General features: G+C 38.8%; 1 protein-coding gene across 3 annotated transcripts in view; it reads left to right on the top strand.

Moving 5' to 3' along the window:
- Window positions 1–24,487, top strand: part of Dtl (denticleless E3 ubiquitin protein ligase) — a 38,189-nt gene that overhangs the window by 1,860 nt on the left and 11,842 nt on the right. The window contains exons 2-12 of one of the 3 annotated variants that reach the window (NM_001305233.1): window positions 2,981–3,106; window positions 3,920–4,018; window positions 5,129–5,190; window positions 5,274–5,394; window positions 8,335–8,366; window positions 10,509–10,574; window positions 12,148–12,260; window positions 15,551–15,624; window positions 16,798–16,901; window positions 17,140–17,244; window positions 20,585–20,697. In NM_001305233.1, coding sequence (NP_001292162.1) covers window positions 5,339–5,394; window positions 8,335–8,366; window positions 10,509–10,574; window positions 12,148–12,260; window positions 15,551–15,624; window positions 16,798–16,901; window positions 17,140–17,244; window positions 20,585–20,697 — 663 coding nt within the window. In that variant the 5' untranslated portion in view covers window positions 2,981–3,106; window positions 3,920–4,018; window positions 5,129–5,190; window positions 5,274–5,338. Of the gene's footprint in view, window positions 1–2,980; window positions 3,107–3,919; window positions 4,019–5,128; window positions 5,191–5,273; window positions 5,395–7,792; window positions 8,367–10,508; window positions 10,575–12,147; window positions 12,261–15,550; window positions 15,625–16,797; window positions 16,902–17,139; window positions 17,245–20,584; window positions 20,698–24,487 lie in introns of those variants that run through there. The other 2 variants (NM_029766.3, XM_011238925.1) reach the window with 2 other exon arrangements.

Here is a 24,487-nt window from a genome sequence, read left to right as displayed (position 1 = left end):
CCTTTTAAATACATCTGACACTATAAACAACTATACCAACGTGGAAGTCGTGGTCTCTGTTTTTGAAAAGGTGAGCAAATGCTTACTGTTCGATGTTTTATATGGTTGCTTTTTCTTCTGAATATTTCTATCTTAATTCTCCGCAAATTTATCCTATTGTAATTTAAAAGTTCTTGTCACCCTGTCATGCCCCATCAAAAAGCATATAAAGTGCTGTTTTCTGTGGTTTTAGTACCCAGTAGTCACAAAGGTTTCCCTTAGGATGAATTATCACCACAGTTAATTAATAGTGGGCAGTTGTTAGAAACTAAGTAACTTCTTAAAATGTTTTAAGAAAAAAGCAAAATTTTTATTGAAAGTGCATCTTTTAAAGAAATGGATTTAGGTATCTGGTGCCTTGTGGTCTCAAATTGTCTCATAGTTAGGACCTCACTAGTTTTCTATTTGGGGTTTTGTGTGTGTGTGTGTGTGTGTTTATTTATTTAGCACATGCCTTTAATCCCAGCACTTGGGAGGCAGAGGCAGGCGGATTTCTGAGTTCAAGGACAGCCAGAGCTACATAGAGAAACCCTGTCTCGAAAAACCAAAAGAAAAAAAAAAAGATTTATTTATTTATTTTTATTTATATGCGTACATTGTACTCATATACACACCAGAAGAGTGCATCAGATCCCATTACAGATGGTTGTGAGCCACCATGTGGTTGCCAGGAATTAAACTCAGGACTTCTGGAAGAGCGGTCAGTGTTCTTAACTGCTGAGCCCATATTTAAAAATTTGTAATGGACACATCTTTCAACAATGCAAGGTGTAAGATGAGGAAGGGAGAGTAGAATACCTTCCTTTTGTGGAAGTAGAAAGGAAGTGAAGCAAGTGATAGGAAAGGGAACCCCTCAACCTGTTCAGACAGAGTAGCTTTAGAAATAATGTGTGGGAGCTGTTGAATTGTCAAGGGGTTGATCCTCTGAAAATGCAAAGCCTTGTATATTTCTTTTGAGTGTGGGCCTTTAGCTGTGTATTGAAGAAAGAATGGACCTTTCCAGATGAGTATGGGTGTCTGGAAAACACTACAGGTTCATATTCATAGCATAATAAAGATCCAAAAGTATATTATGGGGAGATACAGAAATAATGAACTAAGTAGAGCTTGCTCAGTGAGTCACTTTAAATACTGTTTATCAGTCTGAATACTAGTAGAGGTAAAGAGGCAGAGTAAAGGAATTAGCTTCATTGTGAAAATATCCAAAGCAAATTGTATCTTCAGTTTTTTTAGGTTTTTTGTTTGTTTCTCTGTATAGCCCTGGCTGTCCTGGAACTCACTTTGTAGACCAGGCTGGCCTTGAACTCAAAAATCTGCCTGCCTCTGCTTTCCGAGTGCTGGGATTAAAGGAGTGCGCTACCAAGCCCGGCTTGTATCTTCAGTTTTACTCATGTGATTTCTCTTTGAATAGACTTAAAACTTCACATCATATACCTGCGTTTACATTTCTTTACAATGCAGCCTTTTGTTTTCAATTTTACTTTTTGAGTATTTGTGAACATAACATCTTTTTAGTGGTCTTTCAGAGAGTACATATTAGGTTACTTAATATCAAAAGTTAGAAGCCATGCCCCTACAAGCAATTTTAAAATCTAGACTAAGTTCCTTTTCTCCTTTCTTCTCATTCCTTCTCAAACTAGATTGAGTGATATTTCTGTTAGGCTGAAATATCTTCTCTGTTTGAGAGGGGTCGCTTTCTCATCATCTTTATCCCTTCCTTCTATTTTGCAAAAGGAAGGCATTCTCTTGTCCCCATTGTATACCTTGCATTGTCTCAGAATAGACAAACTGCTGGATGTCTGGTACAGAATTTTAAATAAACAAAACTGAGAATTGGTAGTGCCCTAAGACATGAATTTAACATTTGCAGCACTTACAACTTGTCAGCTCATTATTTCATCTGATCCTTGATCAGCAATTACTTCTTTAAAAAATGTTTTTCTTACTGAGGCTGAGCATGTTAATCTAAAAAATCTGAAGGCTTTGAGTGCTGGTATGTTCAAAAGCCTCAGGATGCCCAACCAGTAAAATGTAAGCAAATCGGAAACATCCTTGGTCTCAAAAATGTTTTGAATAAGAACATTCAACCTTTTATATTTAAATGAGCCAACCTACATGTTCATACTAATCAGATTTTAGATGATGACTTAGTATTTAGAACCGGGATGTACATTAGAAAGTTGGCTTTCTTTCTGAAATGAAAATTTACTTTGAGTTCTCTAAAGCTGCATTTCTTAGGGGCAGAGACAGACCACTTTTGAGTCATATCTCACATAAGATACTGGGTTCCTGTTAGAATTTTAGGATCCTAGAATTTCAGCACTTTAGGGAAAAGGAGTTAAATTGCTAGTCAATACAGTAACCGTTTGAGTGCTGATTGTGTTATGGTTGCAGTTTGCTTGATTTTCTCATTCATGCACTCCCAAAACGAACTTTTCATGGAAGGGAGTAACAGTTTAATCGGTAATGCTTTACTGGCTGCGTTTTACTGGTAAATCGGAACTGGATGTGGTAGAACATGCTTTTAATCCTAGCACTTGGGAGTCAGAGGTAAACAATCTTGAATTCAAGGCTAGTCTGATCTATGCCATAGTAAATTCAAGGCCAGCCAGAGCTCTACATAATGAGACTGTCTAGAAAAACAAACAAACAAACAAACAAACCTATTTATAGTGTAACCCAAATGTCCTCAGAGTGTTTTGATTTCTTCCTTAAAATGGCTTAAGAAAATAGCATAAATGTCTGGTTGATCTCCAAGTTCAAGGCCAGCCTGGTCAACAGAGTGAGTTCCAGGACAGGGCTGGAAACTGAGAAACCCTGTGTCGAAAGGAAGAAAAATAGCAGAAGAGGTGTTCTGGAGCACCATAGATAGTGAGTAGATCTGAGTTACATATGTAAAGTTCTATGTGAACAAATACTTAAAGGAACTGTTTTGTTTTAGGGTGGTCTTCACATTACCCTCTACAATCCCTTCTAAGTGGTTATCAGTGCAACTGTAACGATGAACACACGTCTTATGGAGAAACAGGAGTCCCAGTTCCTCCTTTTGGATGCACCTTCTGTACCGGTGAGAAAAGGACTAAGTACACTAAGCTTGAACAGAACATTGCTTCCTACTTAGAGGGAAAATAGACTTTGAAAGAAAAGAAATGTAGGTAGATGTTAAAATTATTCTCATAACTGATGATTTATAAGGTACAGAGATGTTTTTAAGATGAAGGTTTTTTTTTCCTAGCAATCATTTTAAAAATGTGAAAAGAAGTTCTTGTCTCTAGTCTCATAGTTTAATGGAGGAAAGGTCATAAAAAGGAACTTTAAAACCGACAGTTTCTATCTGCTGGTGGTTTGTATCCTGGTTTTATTTGCCATGGGCCAGTACCACTCTTGATTTAGTCAAGTCAGAGTATCTAAAGACTATTTTGATGGTTAGAGTAGGGTTTTTAAAAATTATTTTTATATTATGTGTATGAGTGTTTTGCTTGTGTCTATGTTTATGTACCACAGAGGCCAGAAGAGGGCCTTAGGTCCCTGGGAACTACAGTTGCAGACAATTGTGAGCAGCCATGTGGGTGCTGAGAATCAAACCCCAGTTTTCTTTTGTTGTAGTTGTTTTGTTTTTGAGACAGGGTTTCTCTGTATAGTCCTGGCTGTACTGGAACTCACTTTGTAGACCAGGCTGGCCTTGAACTCAGAAATCTGCCTGCCTCTGACTCCTGAATGCTGGGATTAAAGGCGTGCGCCACCACTGCCTGGCAAACCCTAGTTTTCTAAAAGAACAATAAATACTCTTGACCTGAGCCATCTCTCAGCCCTGTTTTGAGTCACTTGATACTTTTTTACTCATTTTGAAAGTTCTTACATATTCTTTGTTTCTCTTCAGCTCCCAGTATGGAGCATATATTAGCAGTTGCTAATGAAGAAGGCTTTGTCAGATTATATAATACAGAATCACAAACTAGCAAAAAGACATGCTTCAAGGGTAAGTCTGTAATTTTTTAACATTTTTAATTCATAAAATCTTTGGTGTAAATTATTGTTTTAATACAAGGATGATGGACAGCTTGGGTGGAATAAGGTAGATAACCATGCACGTGATAGGTGAGAGATAAGTGCCTCCACAGAACTAGCATGCAGGGTCAAAGCAAACAGAACCTCAGATGCCAAACTAAAGTCAGAATAACGTTGTTTCCTTGTTAGGGTTAGGAAGGCTTTGGACATAGAGAATGTTTTGATGTGATCCTATTTTAGAGAATACTTCTAATACTCAGAAAATAATTTTATTTCTTTGGGAAAGTATATAGTGCATGTACATGAGTGTGGGGGCCAGAAGTTGTTGTTAGATGTCCTCCTGAATCATGCTCTGCTTTACTTTTTGAGACAAGATCTCACACTGGACGTGGGGCTCATTCGTTGTATTATACTTACACCTGGTATTTATTTGGCTGTTGGCTGTTGTGAACTCAGGTCCCTTTGCTGGTGCAGCAAGTGCTTTATCCACTGAGTCCTCTCTCCCCCATTTGATGTTAGGTAGTGGCTCGCGCATGTGTCCTGGAGAGGCTGTGTGACATCTGTGACTCCATAATGCTCTTTGGCCTGTTGATAGTAGAGTACTAGCTATCATCTTATAATAAAAACTTCCAAAGTGTCTTAGTTATGGATTCGTTGCTGTGAACAGACACTATGGCCACAGCAACTCTTACAAAGAAAAACATTTCATTGGGGGCTGGCTTACTGTTTAGAGGTTCAGTCCATTATCATCATGGCGGGATGCACGACAGCTTGCAGGCAGACAGCAGGTGCAGGTACTGGACGAGCTGAGAGTTCTACATCCTGATCCACAGTCAGCAGGAGACTGCTCCACTAGGCATAGAGTATAAGACCTCAAAGCCTGCCCTCACAGTGACATGCTTCTTCCAGCAAGGCCACACCTACTTTAATAAGACCACAACTCTTACTAGTGCTACTCCCTGTGGGCCAAGTACTCACACGCATTCTATTTAAGCTACCATAAAAGATGTTTAAACTTGTACTGGTATGACTGTCATTGGATACACTCTGGATCTGTCACACTTATGTTTTCTTTGTTTAGAGTGGATGGCTCACTGGAATGCTGTCTTTGACTTGGCCTGGGTCCCTGGTGAACTTAAACTTGTGAGTGACTTCCATTTTATTATGTCTGAGTAGCTGCTGATAAAGGGTTTCTTTCTTAAATTTTACTATATTACTTTTGGAAGGTTACAGCAGCCGGTGATCAGACAGCCAAATTTTGGGATGTAAGAGCTGGTGAGCTGATGGGGACATGCAAAGGCCACCAGTGCAGCCTCAAGTCTGTAGCCTTTCCCAAGTTTCAAAAAGGTAGGTTGGTATTTGTCATTTTCCTTAATGGTGGGGAGACACAAGGACATTTTTGTTTGTCTTTGCTCTCTCAAAGTTGTCACTTTACCTAACTAGGTGGTAGAGATTTTATCTGAAAATCTTAATGGAGTTAGTTGGTTGGACCCATTTAAATCTTTTTATTATTGTATTTTAATGTGTATGGGTCTTTCACCTGCATATATATGTCTGCACTGCCAAGGCCAGGAGAGGGCACTAGATCCTTTGGGACTAGAATTAAGGAGGTTGTGAGCCATGGTGAGGGGTTTGGGAATCCAACCAGATCCTGTGGGAAATCAGTAATCTTAACCTCTGAGCCCTCTCCAGCCCCTGTGTCTAATCTTTGGTTATTATCGTCAGCTTTTCCTGGGAAGGTAATAAGACTTAGGACAATTTTACTTTTTCTATGACCAACTTTGCAGGTGGGTAAGATAGTACTATTGTTAGCTGTAAGATAGTTGGTTTATTCTTATCTCTGTCTAGTTTCAATGGGATGAGACACAAACTGATTTTTTTTTTTTATTAGTCTCTGTGCAATACTTGGGTATTACCCTTAAACTAATTCTCTAACACTAGACTGGCTGCTTCCCCAAATACTTGCTATTTGAATCTTCCTGGGTATTTCTACTTCAGCAGTGTAGTGTTGTAGGGAAGCATTTCACTCTCGCCCATGCTGCTGGTCCATCATGACTAATGGAGATCTGTTCTCTCCATCTTCTCTTGTGTGCTCTTTCTCTCTCCTTTCTCCTTATCCTTCATGGTCCCTACCTGCCACCCCCAGCCCAGTAACTCAAACTCCACGTCTCTTTATTCTCCCCAGTAATTGGCTGTAGCCATCTTTATTCAACCAATAATATTACATTGTGGAGCAAGGTTTACATAGCATCACTAATATTACATTGTGGAGCAAGGTTTACATAGCATCACTTGGTGTGTGTGAGGTGGTCTCCTAGGGCAGAGGGAGGACTAGATCTTTGGAGCAGGTATTTAGCATTTGAATAAATTATATATAGCACCCGACTAACCCCCCCCCTCCCCCCCCACACACACACACACACCCCAGTTTTTTGAGATTTTGGAGTCAGGTCTCACCGTAAGGCAGTTGATTTCAGAATCAGGGAGATCCCTCTGTTTCTTCCTCCCCGTGCTGGGATTAAAGGCATGTGCCGCATCACTTAGCAAAGCGCCCTGTTTGTATTTACTCATACAAATGCTCTGGGATACTGAACTAAGCTACTGAGTGGGTTAGACTTTTGGCAAAGTTAAATTGTATTTCTGAGACACGCTCTCAGACTAACCAGAAACTTGTGATCCTCCCACCTCAGCCTCCTTTGTTGGGATTACAGACACATGCCACCATCTCCAGGTCATAAAGTTTATTCTGTTGTAGTTGCTGTTAAGCTGGAATTCTGAAAAGTTAATATATGTCGTGAGTTTTGATTCCACATCACTGTTCATTAACAATGTATTGTGTGAAGTTAAGAATGTCTGTGTTCTCATTTGTTGAACTCTTAAGATTTAAATTTAAGTTTATGTAAAATGTATGGGAATAAATTATGATCATGAAATTTTACCTAATTTAACAGTTTTGGAAAGGGGAAACACCATGTCTGTTAATGCCTTTGTCTACGTTTTAAAACTGTGGATAAGTTTATGCCAATGTCGTGTAAAAGAAAATGCACTGGGTCGGATGTGGAGCTCTAGTGGCTTTTATCCTGGCTTCTAGTGTTACAGTTAGCTGAGTTGGAAACTGCCTACAAGGTTCAGCCTGCCCTTAGCTATGCATACAATAGCTTAGAAACAACTTTTATTTTAGACTTTTAAAATGACTTTGCATTTGTTACTTTGATTAGGTTAGTGCCCAACACCATTTAAGTCAGGAAAATAATTATGAGCATAATAATGAGGTTGGGGGGCCAGGGAGGGGGCTGGAGAGATGGCTCAGCGATTAAGAGCATTGACTGCTCTTCCAGAGGTTCTGACTTCAATTCCCAGCAACATAGTGGCTCATAACCATCTGTAATGTAATATGTTATGTCTGAAGAGAGCCTTTTTTTAAAAAAAAAAACATGAGGTATGTACTCATTTTTTTTTTAAGATTTATTTATTTATTATATGGAAATACATTGTAGCTGTCTTCAGACACTTCAGAAGAGGGAGTCAGATCTCATCACGGATGGTTGTGAGCCACCATGTGGTTGCTGGGATTTGAACTCTGGACCTTTGGAAGAGCAGTCGGGTGCTCTTACCCACTGAGCCACCTCACCAGCCCCTGTACTCATTTTTTAAAAAAACCTGGAGACTATAAATGTTAGTGGGGGTTTTATGTGGTTTTTTTTTTTTTTTTTTTTTTTTTTTTTAGTTTTATGCTAACATAGTAAAAAAGTTGATTGGTCCAGTTTATTCAACCCTATATGAACAAGATACTAATGATCCTAATTGAATAGTAGTGAATCCTAATTGGATACTAGTTGGTGCTAGTGAAATTTGCCTCCCTGAATGGCTGTCCTCTAAAGACTGGTAAGTTAGGCACTTTGGCCAGAATGAGGAGGAATAGCATTAGATTTTCTGGTAGATAATTTAAATTAACTGTGAATGTATTTTCTTGTCTCCTAAAAACTTAAATATATTTGAACCTTTCTAATTCTTCACCTTGTTTAAAGCCAGTCAGTTCTTCATCCTAAACTGGTGGTTCTCAACACTAGTGATCTTTGGTTATCTGATGGTTTTTTTAACATGCTAATTCAATGGTAATCTCTAGTAGTTGAGCCAGGTTATCTGTGCGCCTGTCTGTCTGTTTTACTTCATCAAGGGATTCCAGTGTATTGCTACAGTTGAGGAATGTTTTTTAAATTTAAACTTAACTTTGAGAATTTCCTAAGTGAATATTATATTCATAGTATTTCTACCTCTCCCCTCCAGCTCATCGTGTGTAACTCCACATTCTCAAATATGTATGTATGTATGTGTCAGACGTCTGTAACTGTGGGGATATTGCTGTTCTTTTAGCTACTTCCTGCTTGATCATGGGCAGACCTTCTGACAATTTTTTTTCCTAATTTTTCATTATTAAGCAGAAGTATAATAAAGCTCACACCTGTTTAGAGATAAAAACCTGAAAGTTAATTTGAATTTTTGGTTGGCTGAGGGAAAGTGGGCCACACTAGCAAGTATATATGTACAAACTGACAATATGACCAGTCCATGGTATTAGAAAGCTTTTATTGTAGGTATGAGAGAGAAAATCCAATGGTATCGAGAAGAATAGAACTGAGAGAAAAAGTAGACTAAACATGGCCAGCCAGCAGACTGGACCCGGCCATGAGCAAAGCATGAGGGACAAAGTGGGAAGGGTTTAGACAGAGGGAACATAGCTGAAAAAGCAGGATTATAAGGACAGTGAGTAATGGGGGGGGGGGGGCATGAACTGGGGAAGTTTTATTAGAGTAGTGATGGTGAGAAGAGCTAGGACTTAGAAAATTGTAACAGGTACTTTTGATGCCAAGGGAACCTGAAGGACAAAGTGTGCTTTGGAATGCTAATAAGCACCACAGTTAGCCTTTTGCCTCATCTGCCTTTTGGAATTTGGGAAAATAGTTTCCTTTGGACCTACCACTATGTACAACCTACTGAGTCCATTTAATGTTGCTTTTTTTGTGCATGTATTTAAGGCTGACCCCTGGGGATTAGAAATTTATTGGGAGGCTGGTCCATAGAGGAAATTGATTTTCCTATAGTTCTTCATCTAAGGGTGAAGCTTTATGAAATTCCCTCTACCCATGCTAGCATGTCAACTGGTATAGTCATTGTGTAGGTTTTGATTAGGCAGCCACACTGTTGAGATCTCAGAGGCACAGTGGCCGTCTAGAAGCCACCATCTCAGAGCAGGTATTCTGCCCTTCTGGCTCTCGGAATCTTTCACACTCTGGCTCCTGCAGTGTTCACTGGGTCTTGGGTGTAGGAGTTATGTTATAGATGTACCAACTGAGGGTGGGCATACGACCATGACTTATTTGAATCTTGAGCAGTGTGGCTCTCTGTATGTAAACAGTTTCCATCTGCTGCCAAAAGAAGCTGCTTTGATGAAGGTAGAGCCCTACTTTTACCTTGTTGGAGGATAAGAGGGCAAACTATTCAAAACATATTATATACCATAAAATTTTCTGTTTTTAACTGTGTATTTAAACAGTTTTTAGTTTACTCAGAGTTGTGTAGTAATTAATATGGGAGAGCAATGGATCTATCAGTCAATTTGTTAACTCCACTATATCATCCAGAGAGGCTGAGTTTGAAGACATAAGTAAAGGTTCTCTCTGTGTCTAGTTCACCTGCTGCTTGGGCAGCTCTTGTTGTGATAGAGCCCCTCTCCACCCCTAGTCTCTTTCCTGCTTCCTCTATCTTAAAAGGAAGCTGGCAGGTTTCTCTGTTGGCATTTGGTTACCTTTGCCTCGATTGCTCCATCTAATCACCTGATTTAGTTGTTAACTCCTACAAAATTAGGTGTTTTTATTCAGTGTCCACAAAGCTCTCAAGTAGTTGTTATGGGACTTTGTTCAATTTATAGCTATTATTATAGTTGAATCAGTTTGTTAATTGCTCACTCTTCCATATAGGGAGCAGAATTCCTTTTTAAATATTTTGTAAATGTGCCTATTTTGCAGTGGCCTTGTGCATACTAGGCAAATGCTGTACCACTGAAGCTATATACCTAGCTTCCACTGTTACCTAAAATATAAACAGTACAAATAAGTGGGAATTCTGTGTTCTATTCAATGCTGCTGCCTCTTTCATACCCAGAGGTAGTACTTTGATCTGCTAAGAAAGAGGACTTTTAGACGTTCCTTACCTCAAAATAGGAAGATTAGTGCTTACCTACTAGATTGGCAGGCACATTGAGGTAATGTGTGAGAACTGTGTAGAGCGTGAGCTATCTTAGACAGTAAGCTCTCCTCTGTGCTAACAGTTGCTACGCTGTCGTTTTCTTACTATCATCTCTGGTGGCAAATTCAGTGCTTTTGGAGAATGTGTTCTCTGGGGAAGGGGAATGGAATGTGTCTTTGATTCGTTTCCAACATCTTGATGGCCTCTTCCCACAGCTGTGTTCTCTACAGGGGGGAGAGACGGCAACATTATGATCTGGGACACCAGGTGTAACAAAAAAGGTAAGCTAGTTCTGTCTTAATTTTAATAAGTGCTTAATGCTCAAAATAAAATGAAATGCTAGTGATTTCATCTGATACCAGCAGGGGGCACTTGTGTTCCCTTCCTGCTCAAGTCTCAAGGTAATGATTATTGCAAAGCTATTAATAGATGTTCTTAGTTTCACATTGTCTCTGAATTATAATTCCGTCTATCTAAATTATTGATAGAATTAAAACTACTGATGTATAGTTCACTGAATAAAGGTTTGGTTGAGATGTTTTTGTTTGCTTTTAATTTTCCTTTTTTTATCCTGACAAGATGGCTCATCAGATAAAGGTGCTATCCATCAAACCTCAACTACCCAAGTTCAGTTCCTACAAGTAGGAGAGAACTCCTTAAGTTGTCCTCTGACCTCCACTCCCCTCACACACACAAAAAAATGCCTTTTAAAAAAAATCAGATTAAATTGAATATAAGCTTGTATTGTACAGGGTGGTATTAAAGGAGATGGTCGTTGGTGTGTTTATTATTAATTTATGTATTGATTTTAAAATGTTAAACTATTTTTGTGGAGCAGTTTTTTGGGTTTTTTTGTTTGTTTGGCTGGTTGGTTTTTTGGGTTTTTTTTTTTTTTTGTTTGTTTGTTTGTTTTTCGAGACAGGGTTTCTCTGTATAGCCCTGGCTGTCCTGGAACTCACTTTGTAGACCAGGCTGGTCTTGAACCCAGAAATCCACCTGCCTCTGCCTCCCAAGTGCTGGGATTAAAGGCGTGCGCCACCACTGCCTGGCAGTGGAGCAGTTTTAATTTTATATCAGCATTAAAGTGCAGAGAATTTCATATATACTGAACACCTACACAGATGCAGCCTTTGCAGTCATTCAGTTGGTACATTTTTAAGCTGTTAAGCATTGGCTCATACATAATTAATTCATAATTTGTATCAGGGTTTATTTTTCATGTTACACATACTATGGATATTGACAAATATATGACATGTATCCGCCATTGTAATATATAGAGTACTTTCATTGCCCTAAAATATGTCTGCTCTGGTGTTTCTACTTCCTCACGAAGCCTTGCTACCACTATAACTGTCCGTGGTTCTCCAGATTTTCATAAATGGAGTCATGTCGTATCTTTCTCTTTGCACAGAATTACTCTTTGGGCAGGAATACCACATTGTATCCACTCATCCACTGAAGGGTGCCTTGATTGTTTGTGTTTTAGCCATTAAGAATAAAACTATAACTATATCTGTGTTTTTCTTTCTTTGTGTGATTAAACTCACCATGGGCTCTTTGGGATTTTGTTTTTTTGTTTTGTTAAACTTTGTTTGCTTTTTCATTGTGTGTATACACAACCACAGCGCATGTGGATCTGTTTTCCCTTTTGAACATGTGAGCAGGGAATCAAATTCAGGTCATCAGGCTTGGTGACAAGTGTCTTTACCTCTACTGAGTCTCTTCGGGGTTTTTCGGTTTTGTTTTTATACTAGTTAGTCAAAAATCACAAAATTTGAGGTTCTATAGAAATGATTAAATATTGCTTTCAGCTTGAAATCAGAAAACATTAAAATCTTTGGAACCTTTCAGATGGATTTTATAGACAAGTGAATCAAATCAGTGGAGCTCACAATACTGCAGACAAGCAAACCCCTTCAAAGCCCAAGAAGAAACAAAATTCAAAAGGACTTGCTCCTGCTGTGGTAAGGTTTTAGAGAAGTGTATGTGTAAATAGGCAGTTGTTACTGTATTTGCTTGCTTTTGAGGCAAGATCTCTGTGTGTACTTAGGTTGGCCTGGAATACATGATCTTTCTACCTTAGCCTACCAAGTGTTAGGACTATAGACTGTTCATGAGCCACCATTCATGACATGAGTGGCTCTTAACAGTAGGGAGAATCAAATCTCTCTTTAAGGAATTTGTTAGGCAAAAAGATGGATGTAACTCTTAATTTCTTTGGTATTAACTGTTTATAGTTTACTTAGCCCTACTGCAATGGTTCTCAAACTCTGGTGAGAATAGAGAACATGGTAAAGATTCAGCTTTCTGAGCATATATGCATTTGTTATAAAAGGTGAAAGGGTAGTTTGTGTTATTTTTTTAATGAAAATAGGTAATATAAAGATGGATGGAGTTTTAGTTACTTTCTTCTAGATGTTTTAGACACCTTACCGTAAACATGGTGATGAAATTCATACACCTTTAGTATTAAATTTTTGGGGGTGCTTGCTAGATCTGGTACGTTGCTCTTCTGTATTTATGACTTGTAAATTTTTTTAGAGAAACATCAAAGCACTCTCAGTCATCAAATGCTTAAGCAAAGACTGTTATACGGGGACTACACTGGCTGGCAGGCCTGCTGCTAGTCCTACATGCTACAGATAAGCACCAAGATGTCAGAGTCATATGGACTTGGGAGAAAAGAAGCAAGTCACTTTGAGTGATAGAAATATATTCAGAAGATTAAGGGCACCCTGGTGTTTTGGGGGTCAGTAATTTGATGTAGAATAAACACAGATGCAGCTTTTAAACCAGTAGTTCTCAACCTGTGGGTCCCAACTCCCTTGAGGGTCACATCAGATAGCCTGTATATCAGATATTTACAATTCATAACAGCAAAATTACAGTTATAAAGTAACAATGAAAACTTTAAAGGGTAAAGGTTTCCACGACGTGTGGAGAACTGTATTAAAGGGTTACAACATTAGCAAGGTTGAGAACCACTGCTTTAAAACAATAGTTAAAAAAAAAAAAACTGAGTCATTACTAGCTACTTTAAACAAGCATCTTAACTGCAAAATTTTTTCAGTCTTCAAGAATGTGGGTTCACATTCTTAAGCAAACGAAAGTGAATAAATTCACACTTGCAAAAAGTTTTATCTCAAGAGAAGAGAATAACTGTTCCCTTTGATCTTGTAGAAAGATGGGAACCTTCAGAAATAAAAAGTAGACTACTTCCTAAGATTGTTTAAGCCACACACCCCAGAACCCATCCTCGGGTATGCATGATGCCTTGTTTTAGTCTCTCCTGGCTTCTTGCTCCCTATAGAATATCGGTCTGATCTCTTTCCCAACCTTTTGAGGATGGCCAGCAGCTCTGGGGGTGTTCCTTCCTCCTTTCCTGGATATAGCCCAGTGAGTCACTCGGTAGCTGGTGGCGTTGGGGTGGGGAATTGCTATGCTTGTGGAAAGTGAGTAGATGCAACTTACATCATTGAAGGCATCATCGGGCATGTGGGAAGTCAAGTTCAGCTTATAAGACCCCCAGCCCATCAGCAGCCCTGCCTTTTTGCAATATATGGATCAAGCATGCCAGCAAATAAGACTATCTTAGGCCCTGACCCTGCTGCAGTTTACCACCCATGTGTGTGGTTGTGCTGCTGTAGTCGTATGTGTAGTAGACAGAAGCTCGAAACATGACCATAGTACATCCTCTTTCTAGAAAAGAAAGTGGCCATTAAACTCATTAATGCAGTTTTCCTATATGTGAGGTCTGAATAAATATTTAGGGGACAGTGTAACTGCTAAACTACTGTGACTGAACAGTGCATTCTTCAATCCATACTCTGTGTGTGGGGACCAGATGACATTAAAGTGTCAAATTTCATTGAATTCCAAGAGAACTTCTGAAGGAGAAGCATTTAGGAGATAAAGTTCTTTTCTGCACGTGTAACTGAGCATACAGCAGCATTTTCTGGTGAATGAGACACAGGGGAAATCGATTTCCTACGCTGTAGGGAGCTCTGAGCAGACTTGGACAAGTCATCCTTCAGTGACCGGTTTATTCCTGTTATGTGTGGTGTGCTCGTGTTGGTGTGCATGTGTGAAAATCAGAGGACAACCTTTAGAAGTCATTTTTCTCCACCATGGTCTCTTGTGACCAGACTCAGGCTGCCAAGCTTGCACAGCAAGTGCATTTTTATCTTCCTGACTATCTTGCTCACTAAGTTCATGTTAACATACATGATAGTCATGTTTAGGCTGTTTCCTTAGTAACATCTAGAATTACTGGGAAAAGATTAAGGGACCAGCAACATGGCTCAGTGAGTAAAGGAGCTTTTTCTATCATTCCTGATGCCCTGAAGTTGATCCCTGGAACCCACACAATGGAAGGAAAGAATTTACTCCGGCAAGTTGTCCTCTGACCGCCACATGTGTGCCCATGTTACACACATGGCATGCATGGAGAGATCAAAAACAATTTATGGGAGCCCAGTTCTCTCCTACCATGTGGATTATGAATATTGAATTCAATTCTTCAGGCTTGGCAACAGGTGTCATACTCACTGAAACATCGTACCCAACTAAGGGAATTTTTAAGTGTGGTTTTGTTGGTTTGGTTTGGTTTGAGACAGGATCTCTAAGTAGCCTAGTTGACCTGGAACTTATTATGTAAACCAGGCTGGGCTTGAACTTACGAGAGATTTACCTGCCTCTCCTCCCACCTGCTAAGTCTAAAGGAATGCACCACCATGCCCTGCCTTTGTTTTAATAAATTAAAAAAATATATAACATATATTCTTTTCCCCTTTCCCTTTACTCTTGCCTTCTACCCCTCCCTGGTCTCAAAATCATGGCTTCTCTGTCTTTGTTATTGTTGCATACACACATATGCATGCATGCTAAATATAAATATAACATGTTGTGCTTATTTATTATTTAGTATCTATGACTTCAGGGCTGAGCCCATGGTATGGAATAACTGGAGAATAACTGTCTCCTGCTGTCAGCATTCCTTCATTGCTTAGAGTTGTTTGTCTGTATGTGGGACCCTGGGAGGTTCCCTCTTCCACGTTGGCTTGTCTGTAAGTGTACTGCTTCGGGTCTTGTCTAGGCAGCCATATTGTTAGGATATTAGGGAAGCTTCTTGACACTTTTAGGAGACAGTCTCACAGCAGCTTCAGAAAGGCTAGTTTTAAGTACCTTGTCAAATACCCTGGTGAAGCTATGATGCCCAAAACAGAATTTCCTTTTTTCTTTCTTGTGCTATTAGGATTCCCAGCAGAGTGTTACTGTGGTCCTCTTTCAGGATGAGAATACATTAGTCTCAGCAGGAGCCGTGGATGGGTAAAAGACTATTTCTTCTGCTTTTTACCCCACTGCCTTTGTGAGCTATGGTAGTACCTAATCCCATTGAAGAAGTTAAGTATGTGCCTTATTTTAGACACAGTGGGTGATGGAACTGGGAAGAAGTTTACAGGTCACACTGGAACATAAAAATTGAGATAATACATGTGCACATTGCCTCTGGCACATAGCAGTATCGCTGCTGCAGGGTGGGTAGCTTGCTTGGGATATAAACAGTAAAGTTAAGGCCTGCGTACTTCTATGTGCATGTTATCTACAATTGATCTAAATACTGATGGCCAAATGAGTCTGCAGTGCTTGTTCATTTGTCCTTTACAGAATGCTGTAAAAATAGATTGTTTGTATGCAGGGATCCTTTACATGTACATCTTTGCCTATTTCCAATTATAAATACAATTCTGTATTCAAGTTTTTAATTTTAAAAATGTCTTCCTAAAGGTACTTATTTTATGGTAAATGTGTAGTTCTAGAAAACCCACAAAGTAAAGAGCAAGACAATTATCCCAACAGGAAAAATGAAAATGGTTTTCCTCTTTCACAGGAAAATGTGTTTAGTTAAGGAGTTATGTATAGAAATAAAGCATGGGGTGTACACCCTGTGTTTTGGGGGATATATGCGGTCTTACAGGTTAGGCAGGGTTTTTTCTAGAAGAACAATGGAGCAATGACTGTCGACATGTGACCTCCAGCTTCCTTTTCCCGCTGCCCTGGGATGAGTGTCAGTGACTCATCACTGGGTCATGTCACATCTGTTTCCCTTTGTACGAGCTATAAGCTTGACACTGGAAACAATTTCATATGAAATAGTTAAATTGATTGGATTCCAGTGAGTTGTTCTCCGTGTACCTGGCAGTGTGCCGGAGGACATAGATTAAAAGTCACTTCATACGCGTGTAAGTAACATTGTTAGGATAGGTGTAGACTGGAGTCAAACCACCCCTTTCCCAGGGTCACAATAAGACCATCTGTGTGTTAGATGTTTACATTATGATTTGTAACAGTAGCAAGATTACAGCTGTGAAGTAGCCATAGAAATAATTCTATGGTTGGGGGTCACTACAACACGCGGAATTGTATTAAAGGGCCATAGCATTAAGAAGGTTGAGAACCACTGGTCTAGATGGTTTATGAAGTATTTGTCTTGATTTTTAGAATAATCAAAGTATGGGATTTGCGCAAGAATTACACTGCTTATCGACAAGAACCCATAGCATCCAAGTCTTTCCTGTACCCAGGTACCAGCACTCGAAAGCTAGGTAAGCCTTTGTAGAATTTGGGATGTAATGAATTTCCCTTAGAAATCAAAAAGACTTAAAGTGTTAATATAAGGCTAATTTCAGCAAAAACTTGAGAAAGAGTTAAGGACATGGATGTCAAGATAAAAATCTTAATAAAGTTTTCATTTCTTTATATTTTTGAAACAGAATTATGGCATGAACTGCTTTTGGCCCCACACTTTAACCTCACTGACAGTCTATTATTAACTTCTCTCAGGATACTCGAGTTTGGTTTTAGACTCTACTGGCTCTACTTTATTTGCTAACTGCACAGATGACAACATCTATATGTTCAATATGACTGGCTTAAAGACTTCTCCGGGTAAGTTGTTATTCAAATTCTCTTTTGTTAATGATATGACTATTCAAATCTCTCTTCAAAAGACAAAATCAGCTGGGAAATCTAGCTCTTGTACTTGTCTGGTGATCTAGGTTCAATCCCCAGTACAACCATAAAAATGAAAGGAAAGAAGAATACTTTATGGCCTGCAAAGATGGCTTAGTTGGTAAAGTGCTTGCCACACAGACATGAGGACCTGAGTTTAATTTAGATCACTAGCACCCACGTGTAATCTTTGCTGGGGAAGTCCTGGGAGACTCCTGGGGCTTATGGCCAGAGCTAGCCTTGTAGAATTGGCGAGCTTCAGGTTCAGTGAAAGAGACTTATCTAAGGTTGGCAATGGAAAAGACACCTGGTATCTTTGACCTCCGGCCTCCACATGGTGTATATACGGCTCACAGGACACACATACACGATGTAAACTAACCCTGGTGCATTATTAAGTGTGCACTCTTATGTATACTTTCCTATACACATGGTGTATATACGGCTCACAGGACACACATACACGATGTAAACTAACCCTGGTGCATTGTTAAGTGTGTACTCTTTTATGTATACTTTCCTATACACATGGTGTATATACGGCTCACAGGACACACATACACGATGTAAACTAACCCTGGTGCATTGTTAAGTGTGCACTCTTTTATGTATACTTTCCTATACACATGGTGTATATACGGCTCACAGGACACACATACACGATGTAAACTAACCCTGGTGCATTGTTAAGTGTGCACTCTTTTATGTATACTTTCCTATACACATGGTGTATATACGGCTCACAGGACACACATACACGATGTAAACTAACCCTGGTGCATTGTTAAGTGTGCACTCTTTTATGTATACTTTCCTATACACATGGTGTATATACGGCTCACAGGACACACATACACGATGTAAACTAACCCTGGTGCATTGTTAAGTGTGCACTCTTTTATGTATACTTTCCTATACACATGGTGTATATACGGCTCACAGGACACACATACACGATGTAAACTAACCCTGGTGCATTGTTAAGTGTGCACTCTTTTATGTATACTTTCCTATACACATGGTGTATATACGGCTCACAGGACACACATACACGATGTAAACTAACCCTGGTGCATTATTAAGTGTGTACTCTTTTATGTATACTTTCCTATAGTGTAGTACCAAAGAGTCTTGAGTTTCGTTTGCCTTTCTGCAATTTTAAAATAGTTCTTGTGGATAGGTTTGCTTTTTAGAATGCTAGCTAGGTGTGTTGACACATGCTTAGTCCTAGCACTCAGGTAACAGAGATAGGTGGATCTCTGAGTTTAAGGACAACCAGGACTACATGATAAAGAGACCTTGTGTCATGTCAAAACAAATGAGAGAGTTAAATGTACGGGTAAACGTTGCCTGGTGATGACTTGCCTTTCCACTTTGACTTTGGAAAGGACAAGGACTTCATGCTTGTGATTTTTGTTTTCAATTCACAGTATTGTAATGTACTAATAATTACATCCCATGCTCAGTTTAGCATAGAAAAATTAAGTTGAAGCCACGCATAATACCACATGCTTAAAATCTCAGTGTTTGGGAGACTGAGGCAGGAGGGTCGGTCAGGAGTTCAAGGCCATCTTAAGCTTCCTCAGAACAACAGCAAGTCAAAGTGAGTTAATTATAATGAAAGCCGCCATTGGGTTTTAGACTTTTTGCCATATCTGAAACATTTGCAATGTGCTTTATACCACCTTTTCCTAGACCAGCAGAGAGCAATAAAAACAGGGTTAGTCACAGGTGATGGTTGCCCACACCTTTAATCCCAGCCCTTGATAAGCAGAGGCAGGCAAATCTGAGAGTTCAAGGCCAGTCTGGTCTACAGAGTGCAGGACAGCCAAGACTACACAGAGAAACTCTGTCTTGAAAAACAAAACAAATATGATTAGTAGGAAATTCAATTTATATTTTTCTGTTCAGGGCTGGTGAGATGGCTCAGTGGGTAAGAGTACCCGACTGCTCTTCCAAAGGTCCAGTGTTCAAGTCCCAGCAACCACATGGTGGCTCACAACCATCCGTAACAAGATCTGACGCCCTCTCCTGGAGTGTCTGAAGACAGCTACAGTGTACTTACATATAATAAATAAATAAATCTTTAAAAAAATAATAATAATAATAATTTTCTGTTCATAGTTCAGTGCAAAAGATAAATAACTTCAGCTTTGAAGCAGTGATCAGAATGAAGGAACTTCTATTTTGCAGGTCTTTATCATAGTGAGGGGTTTTGTTGTTGTTGAATGTTATATCTGTGTGTACAGTTAAAGGCTATTATTGAGCCATTGTGTAGGTGCTGGGAATTGAACCCCGGGCCTCTAGAAAAACTCAGTGCTCTTAACTCTGAGAACCAATTTTTGGTCTTGTTTTTATTTAAAAGGTATAAATACAAAGTATTTTTTTCTCCCAGTGTGTTTTTTTAAATGGTATGGATTATCTAGTAAGAAACCTAACCCTGATGAAGCAGTTTACAGATGAGCATATATTATGCCCCTCTGGGTCTGTCTATCACTCAGCCTGTTAAAGAGTTAGATTTAAAAAAAAAAAAAAAACAAAACAGGTGTATCTCTGAGTTCCAGGATATCCAGGGCTACACAGAGAAAAAAAAAATGCCAATAATAATAATAAACAACTTCGGCATGTCAGCCAAAATTCAAATGATTCTTTTCACTTATTTTTACCTTTTTCATGCAACAAATATTTGAGGCTTTATTCTGTTTAAATTACTACAGTCTAGAAAAAGTGAGACGTACCCTCAAAGCTCACAGTGGTAAGATCAGTGGAGAAAGTCCTATAGGATAAGATAGGATTAGGCATCCTGCATTCTTTTTCATGAAATTGTCATATGACATTTGGTCAATTCCATAGCAAGTTTATGTTATGTTGAGTTACGTAGATTGGGTCTAATACAAACCTTATTTTTTTTTTTTTAAATATTTATTTATTTAATGTAAGTACACTGTAGCTGTCTTCAGATACTCCAGAAGAGGGCATCAGATTTCATTACGGATGGTTGTGAGCCACCATGTGGTTGCTGGGATTTGAACTCGGGACCTTTGGAAGAGCAGTTGGCGCTCTTAACCACTGAGCCATCTCACCAGCCCACAAACCTTATTTTTAATCTATGTTTTATTTTGTTCTGTCTTATTTTTAATCTATGTTTTATTTTGTTCTGTCTTGGCACTTGGTAACATAAGTTGAGACAGTAATAACACTTGTATGTTTTGTGTGTGCATTTATTGGAATACTGGAAATGATAGTAGCCAAGTAATTTGGTTTTTCTCCCTGGCAGTGGCTGTCTTCAATGGACACCAGAACTCTACCTTTTATGTAAAATCAAGTCTTAGTCCAGATGACCAGTTTTTAATCAGTGGTTCAAGTGATGAAGCTGCCTACATTTGGAAGGTGAGTTGTTATATCCCTACACAAATAGAAAGCTGTGGTCTAGTGTGAGGTTCATATAGCACAAGCACACACTACTGACCTTTTACATCAAATGTTTACAAGGTCACTTGCTGTGCACTTCCTTTTATAAATAATGAATGCCATGGACCAAAAAGAAAAGTTGCCAGGGGTGGGGCATTCTGTAGGAGTTCTGCTAGACAAGTTGTCAGGAGATGGAGAAACTGAAAAGTGGTCAGAACCTCCGATGCTGTTGCTTCTTAGAAATTACGTGCACTGCCCCTTCTGTTCCATATTGTCAGACTCTTCCTTAGGTATCTGTCAGTTTCATGTAAACAGTTGCTCACAACTGTTGGTATAACTCTTCCTTATTTTTTTCTTACAGCAATATCTAGCCTTCAGGCTATTAACAGGTATTTTAATACAATTAATAGTATTGCTTAATATTTCCTTATTTTATAGATTCTCCATTACTGTTTAGTAAGTGAACATATGCTTCTTAAAATCCATATTTTTTACATACCCATATTCTAAAGCAACTGCCATAGCCAAGAAACTTAAATGATGTTAGTGGAAAGATATTAAAAAAGTACCATCTCATGGTTCTCTGTCCCGAAATCGCTCCACCCAGCTCGCCAAATTCCCACAGCCTTTTGAGGTGTGCTTCTTGCAAGCCCACACTTTGCCACTGTACCTTTCTCTCTGGAACCCAGTTGAGTTGCCACATGAAGAAAAACACCACACAAACTTAGTTCAGAATCAACAGGTAACTCAGTCTCTGGGTGCAGCATCTAGACTCCTAATTTGTGAGCCATTCTAAGTTAAGTCCTCAAGTAGGAGATCCCATCGGATAAACAGGGGCGGCAACCCCACCTCCCAGCCCAGCTACAGTTTGGCCTCATCATCTCCAGCCTACAGGCCAACTTTCCTCTCCTGCTTCCCCTCTTCCACTCTAGAAGTCCCGCCTACTCCTCACCCAGTGATTGGTCCCCTGAAATCTTTATTCATTAGGGGAAGGTTCTGCTACAGAATAAAGTCCTGGGGGAAGTGCAGAAGGAGTTGCAAGAATGACATTGTCCCCACGGACATCTTCTAGTGACAGTCTCCCAGTAGTCACAAGATAGAGATGCCAATCTGCCCAAAGCAGTTGTGTTAGTTGTGTTCCTTAACGTGAATCTTTGCTATTGGAGTTGTAATGAATTTTTTCTTATGAGTGTATATCTGAGACTCCCATCTTACAGAAGGCCTTTTACCTGCTTTCTTTACTCTTCCTGAAGTTCTATACTGTCTACTTATTTGCTAATACAAATGCTTCTCTTACATTTAAATTTTTGAGTTTCAAAGTTTTGCTCTTTGTATTTTGTTTCTTCCCTCACTGTCTTACTGCATATATTTTTCTAAACTCCCAACTTAGTTACAGAATTTCATTCATTCTACACATCTGTCATTTGAGGTTTCTTTCTTGAAAGAAAACCACAAACTGAAAATTTAGATGTATCATATAACATAATAAAATGGCCAATTCCATACATAAACACTAGATTAAAATATTCAAGCAAAAATACGTATATGCCAACCATTGTTTTAAGCCATTTAGGTGAGTTATTTAATTATAATTATATATGTAAACATATACATAAACATTTTCTTGCTGATTCTTTAAATTTCTCTAGCATAGGATCCTTTTTTAAATGGATTTGGTTGGTGAGAATTGAGGTGGTGCACACTAAGTATTTGTTGGGGTTCCCAGCCCATCTATGCTAAAGCCCTTGCATAATGAAAGAACAAAAGAAAAGAGTTTATATCTTCAGGCAAAAGAGAATGGCCTAAATGGAAATGGACTAAATCTGTGGACTCTGACACTAAGGCCCAACATTCTAGTAAGACAAACATTGAACACTCCACTTTTTAATTTCCTACTCCTTGTTCCACTCTCTTCCCCCCACCTGTTTCTGATACAGCCACTGAATAGTATTGAAGTGGCTATAAATAAATGCATTTGGCATGGCTGGTCTCCCGCTGACTGGCGGGACACTGAGCTGACACTTTAGGACGTGTCAATGATCTCATGGCAAAATAAAGATCAGACTTGCTTTCCAATTGGCCGTAGTAAGGAGATTTTTTTTTGAGGAAAAGTGCTGATGGATTTTTTTCCCTGTATGCTTAAGTTCTCAAAGTACTGTCTGAGGTCTAAAGGTGAGAGTCATTTTCTTTAAGAGGTCCCTCAGAATTTTAGCTCTGTGATTTCTTGTGTCTTTAACATTCTATAGGAAATAGAGTGTGTATAAGAGGACCGTTTCTGTGTTGACCACCCCATGGTATTTAGATGGTTTTCTGTTTTGTTTTGCTTTGTTTTGTTCTAACTTTAAATTAGTTTCCTTCCTACTCAAAAGGGAAGACATGAAATCAAATAATTATAGTAGTGGTTTTTATAATAAATTTATGTTAAACTTAATTGGAAAAATCAATTCAAAGCCATTTGAGATTCATGAGAAAAATTAATCCTGTTTAAAGTACTCTTAAGAAAGATAGACCTGAGCTGTCAAAGCCCTTGTCACCAAAGTTCACAAAAACCTTATCAGCATTTGGCTTCTGTTTCTTTCCCTTTTTACTAAAACGGAATTTAGGAGTTTGGTAAAAATCTACTTACAGTTCAGAGTATAGTAAGATGTAAGAGTACTTGCCTAGCATATGCAAAGCCTTGTATTTGATTCCCCAGCATCACCAAATAATTCTTTTGTATTATTGTATATAATTCAGTTTGGTCACTATATTTTTTCTTTCCATGGATGTTTGCCTATTTGAAATATTTTATATAAATAATATCACCTAAAATATGGCGTTTTGTGTCTGACTTTCATTTACTATGTTCTCCGGGTTTGGGCAAGTTTCACATTACTTCAGTACTTCTAAGGTAAAGAATGTTCTATTTTATAGTCTAAACATATTTTTTATCTGCTTACCACTTGTTTTACTCTATTATTAAAATTCTGCTGTCACCATTTGTATGTTTTTGCTGGAGTGTATTTTTGTTGCTCCCAGTACATTTAAGAATAGGTCATGTGAGGCCAGGCAGTGGTGGTGCATGCCTGTAATCCCAGCACTTGGGAGGCAGAGGCAGGTGGATTTCTGAGTTCAAGGCCAGGACTGCACAGAGAAACCAAAAAAAAAAAAAAAAAAGGATAGGTCATGTGATACTTAATTACACATTTTTTTTTAAAGTGCCTTCTGCCTATTTCTTGATCCTATATAAAGTACCTGGTTTATGAATTCAGTGAATAAATGCTAACTTTACTGCTATTAATGCTGGTTCTTTGCTCTATGAGTTTTTATAGGGGTCTTTTTTTCCTTAAGCCTGGGTACTTTCTGTTGGCAGGCACTTGGTTTTTCTTAAACGTTTACTATTTTGTGTCTACAGTTAGGTTCTCCTAGGTAAACCCTAACTTAGACACTAAGGACTGAGCAGGGTCCTAGAATGATATGAAGAAGTGTTTTACCAGAGATGCTTGCACAGGTGTGAAGATTTCCCCTGCTTTTCTTTGAGTCTTGGGTAAAGAGAAACCTAATGGACTAGAATCATCACAAATAGAGAGGAGAATTCCTGGCTGAAACCATCCTTTAATGTCCTTTATAAGGAGTATTTTTTTCTGTGAAAGAATGACTTATAGTCTATAGCATTGTAGGAATGATCTATGTATCTGTTAATACATTTAACTTTTAATTTAACAAGGCAAATTAGAGTATATTCTTTGTGTGGTTTTAATCATTGTGCATTTGCCTCATAGCAGAGACA

This window comes from Mus musculus, chromosome 1, assembly GCF_000001635.26.
Source record: "Mus musculus strain C57BL/6J chromosome 1, GRCm38.p6 C57BL/6J".
In the NCBI taxonomy this organism is placed as follows: domain Eukaryota; kingdom Metazoa; phylum Chordata; class Mammalia; order Rodentia; family Muridae; genus Mus; species Mus musculus.
Note: the sequence above shows the minus strand (reverse complement) of the source record. Positions and strands in the feature narration are given on the sequence as shown.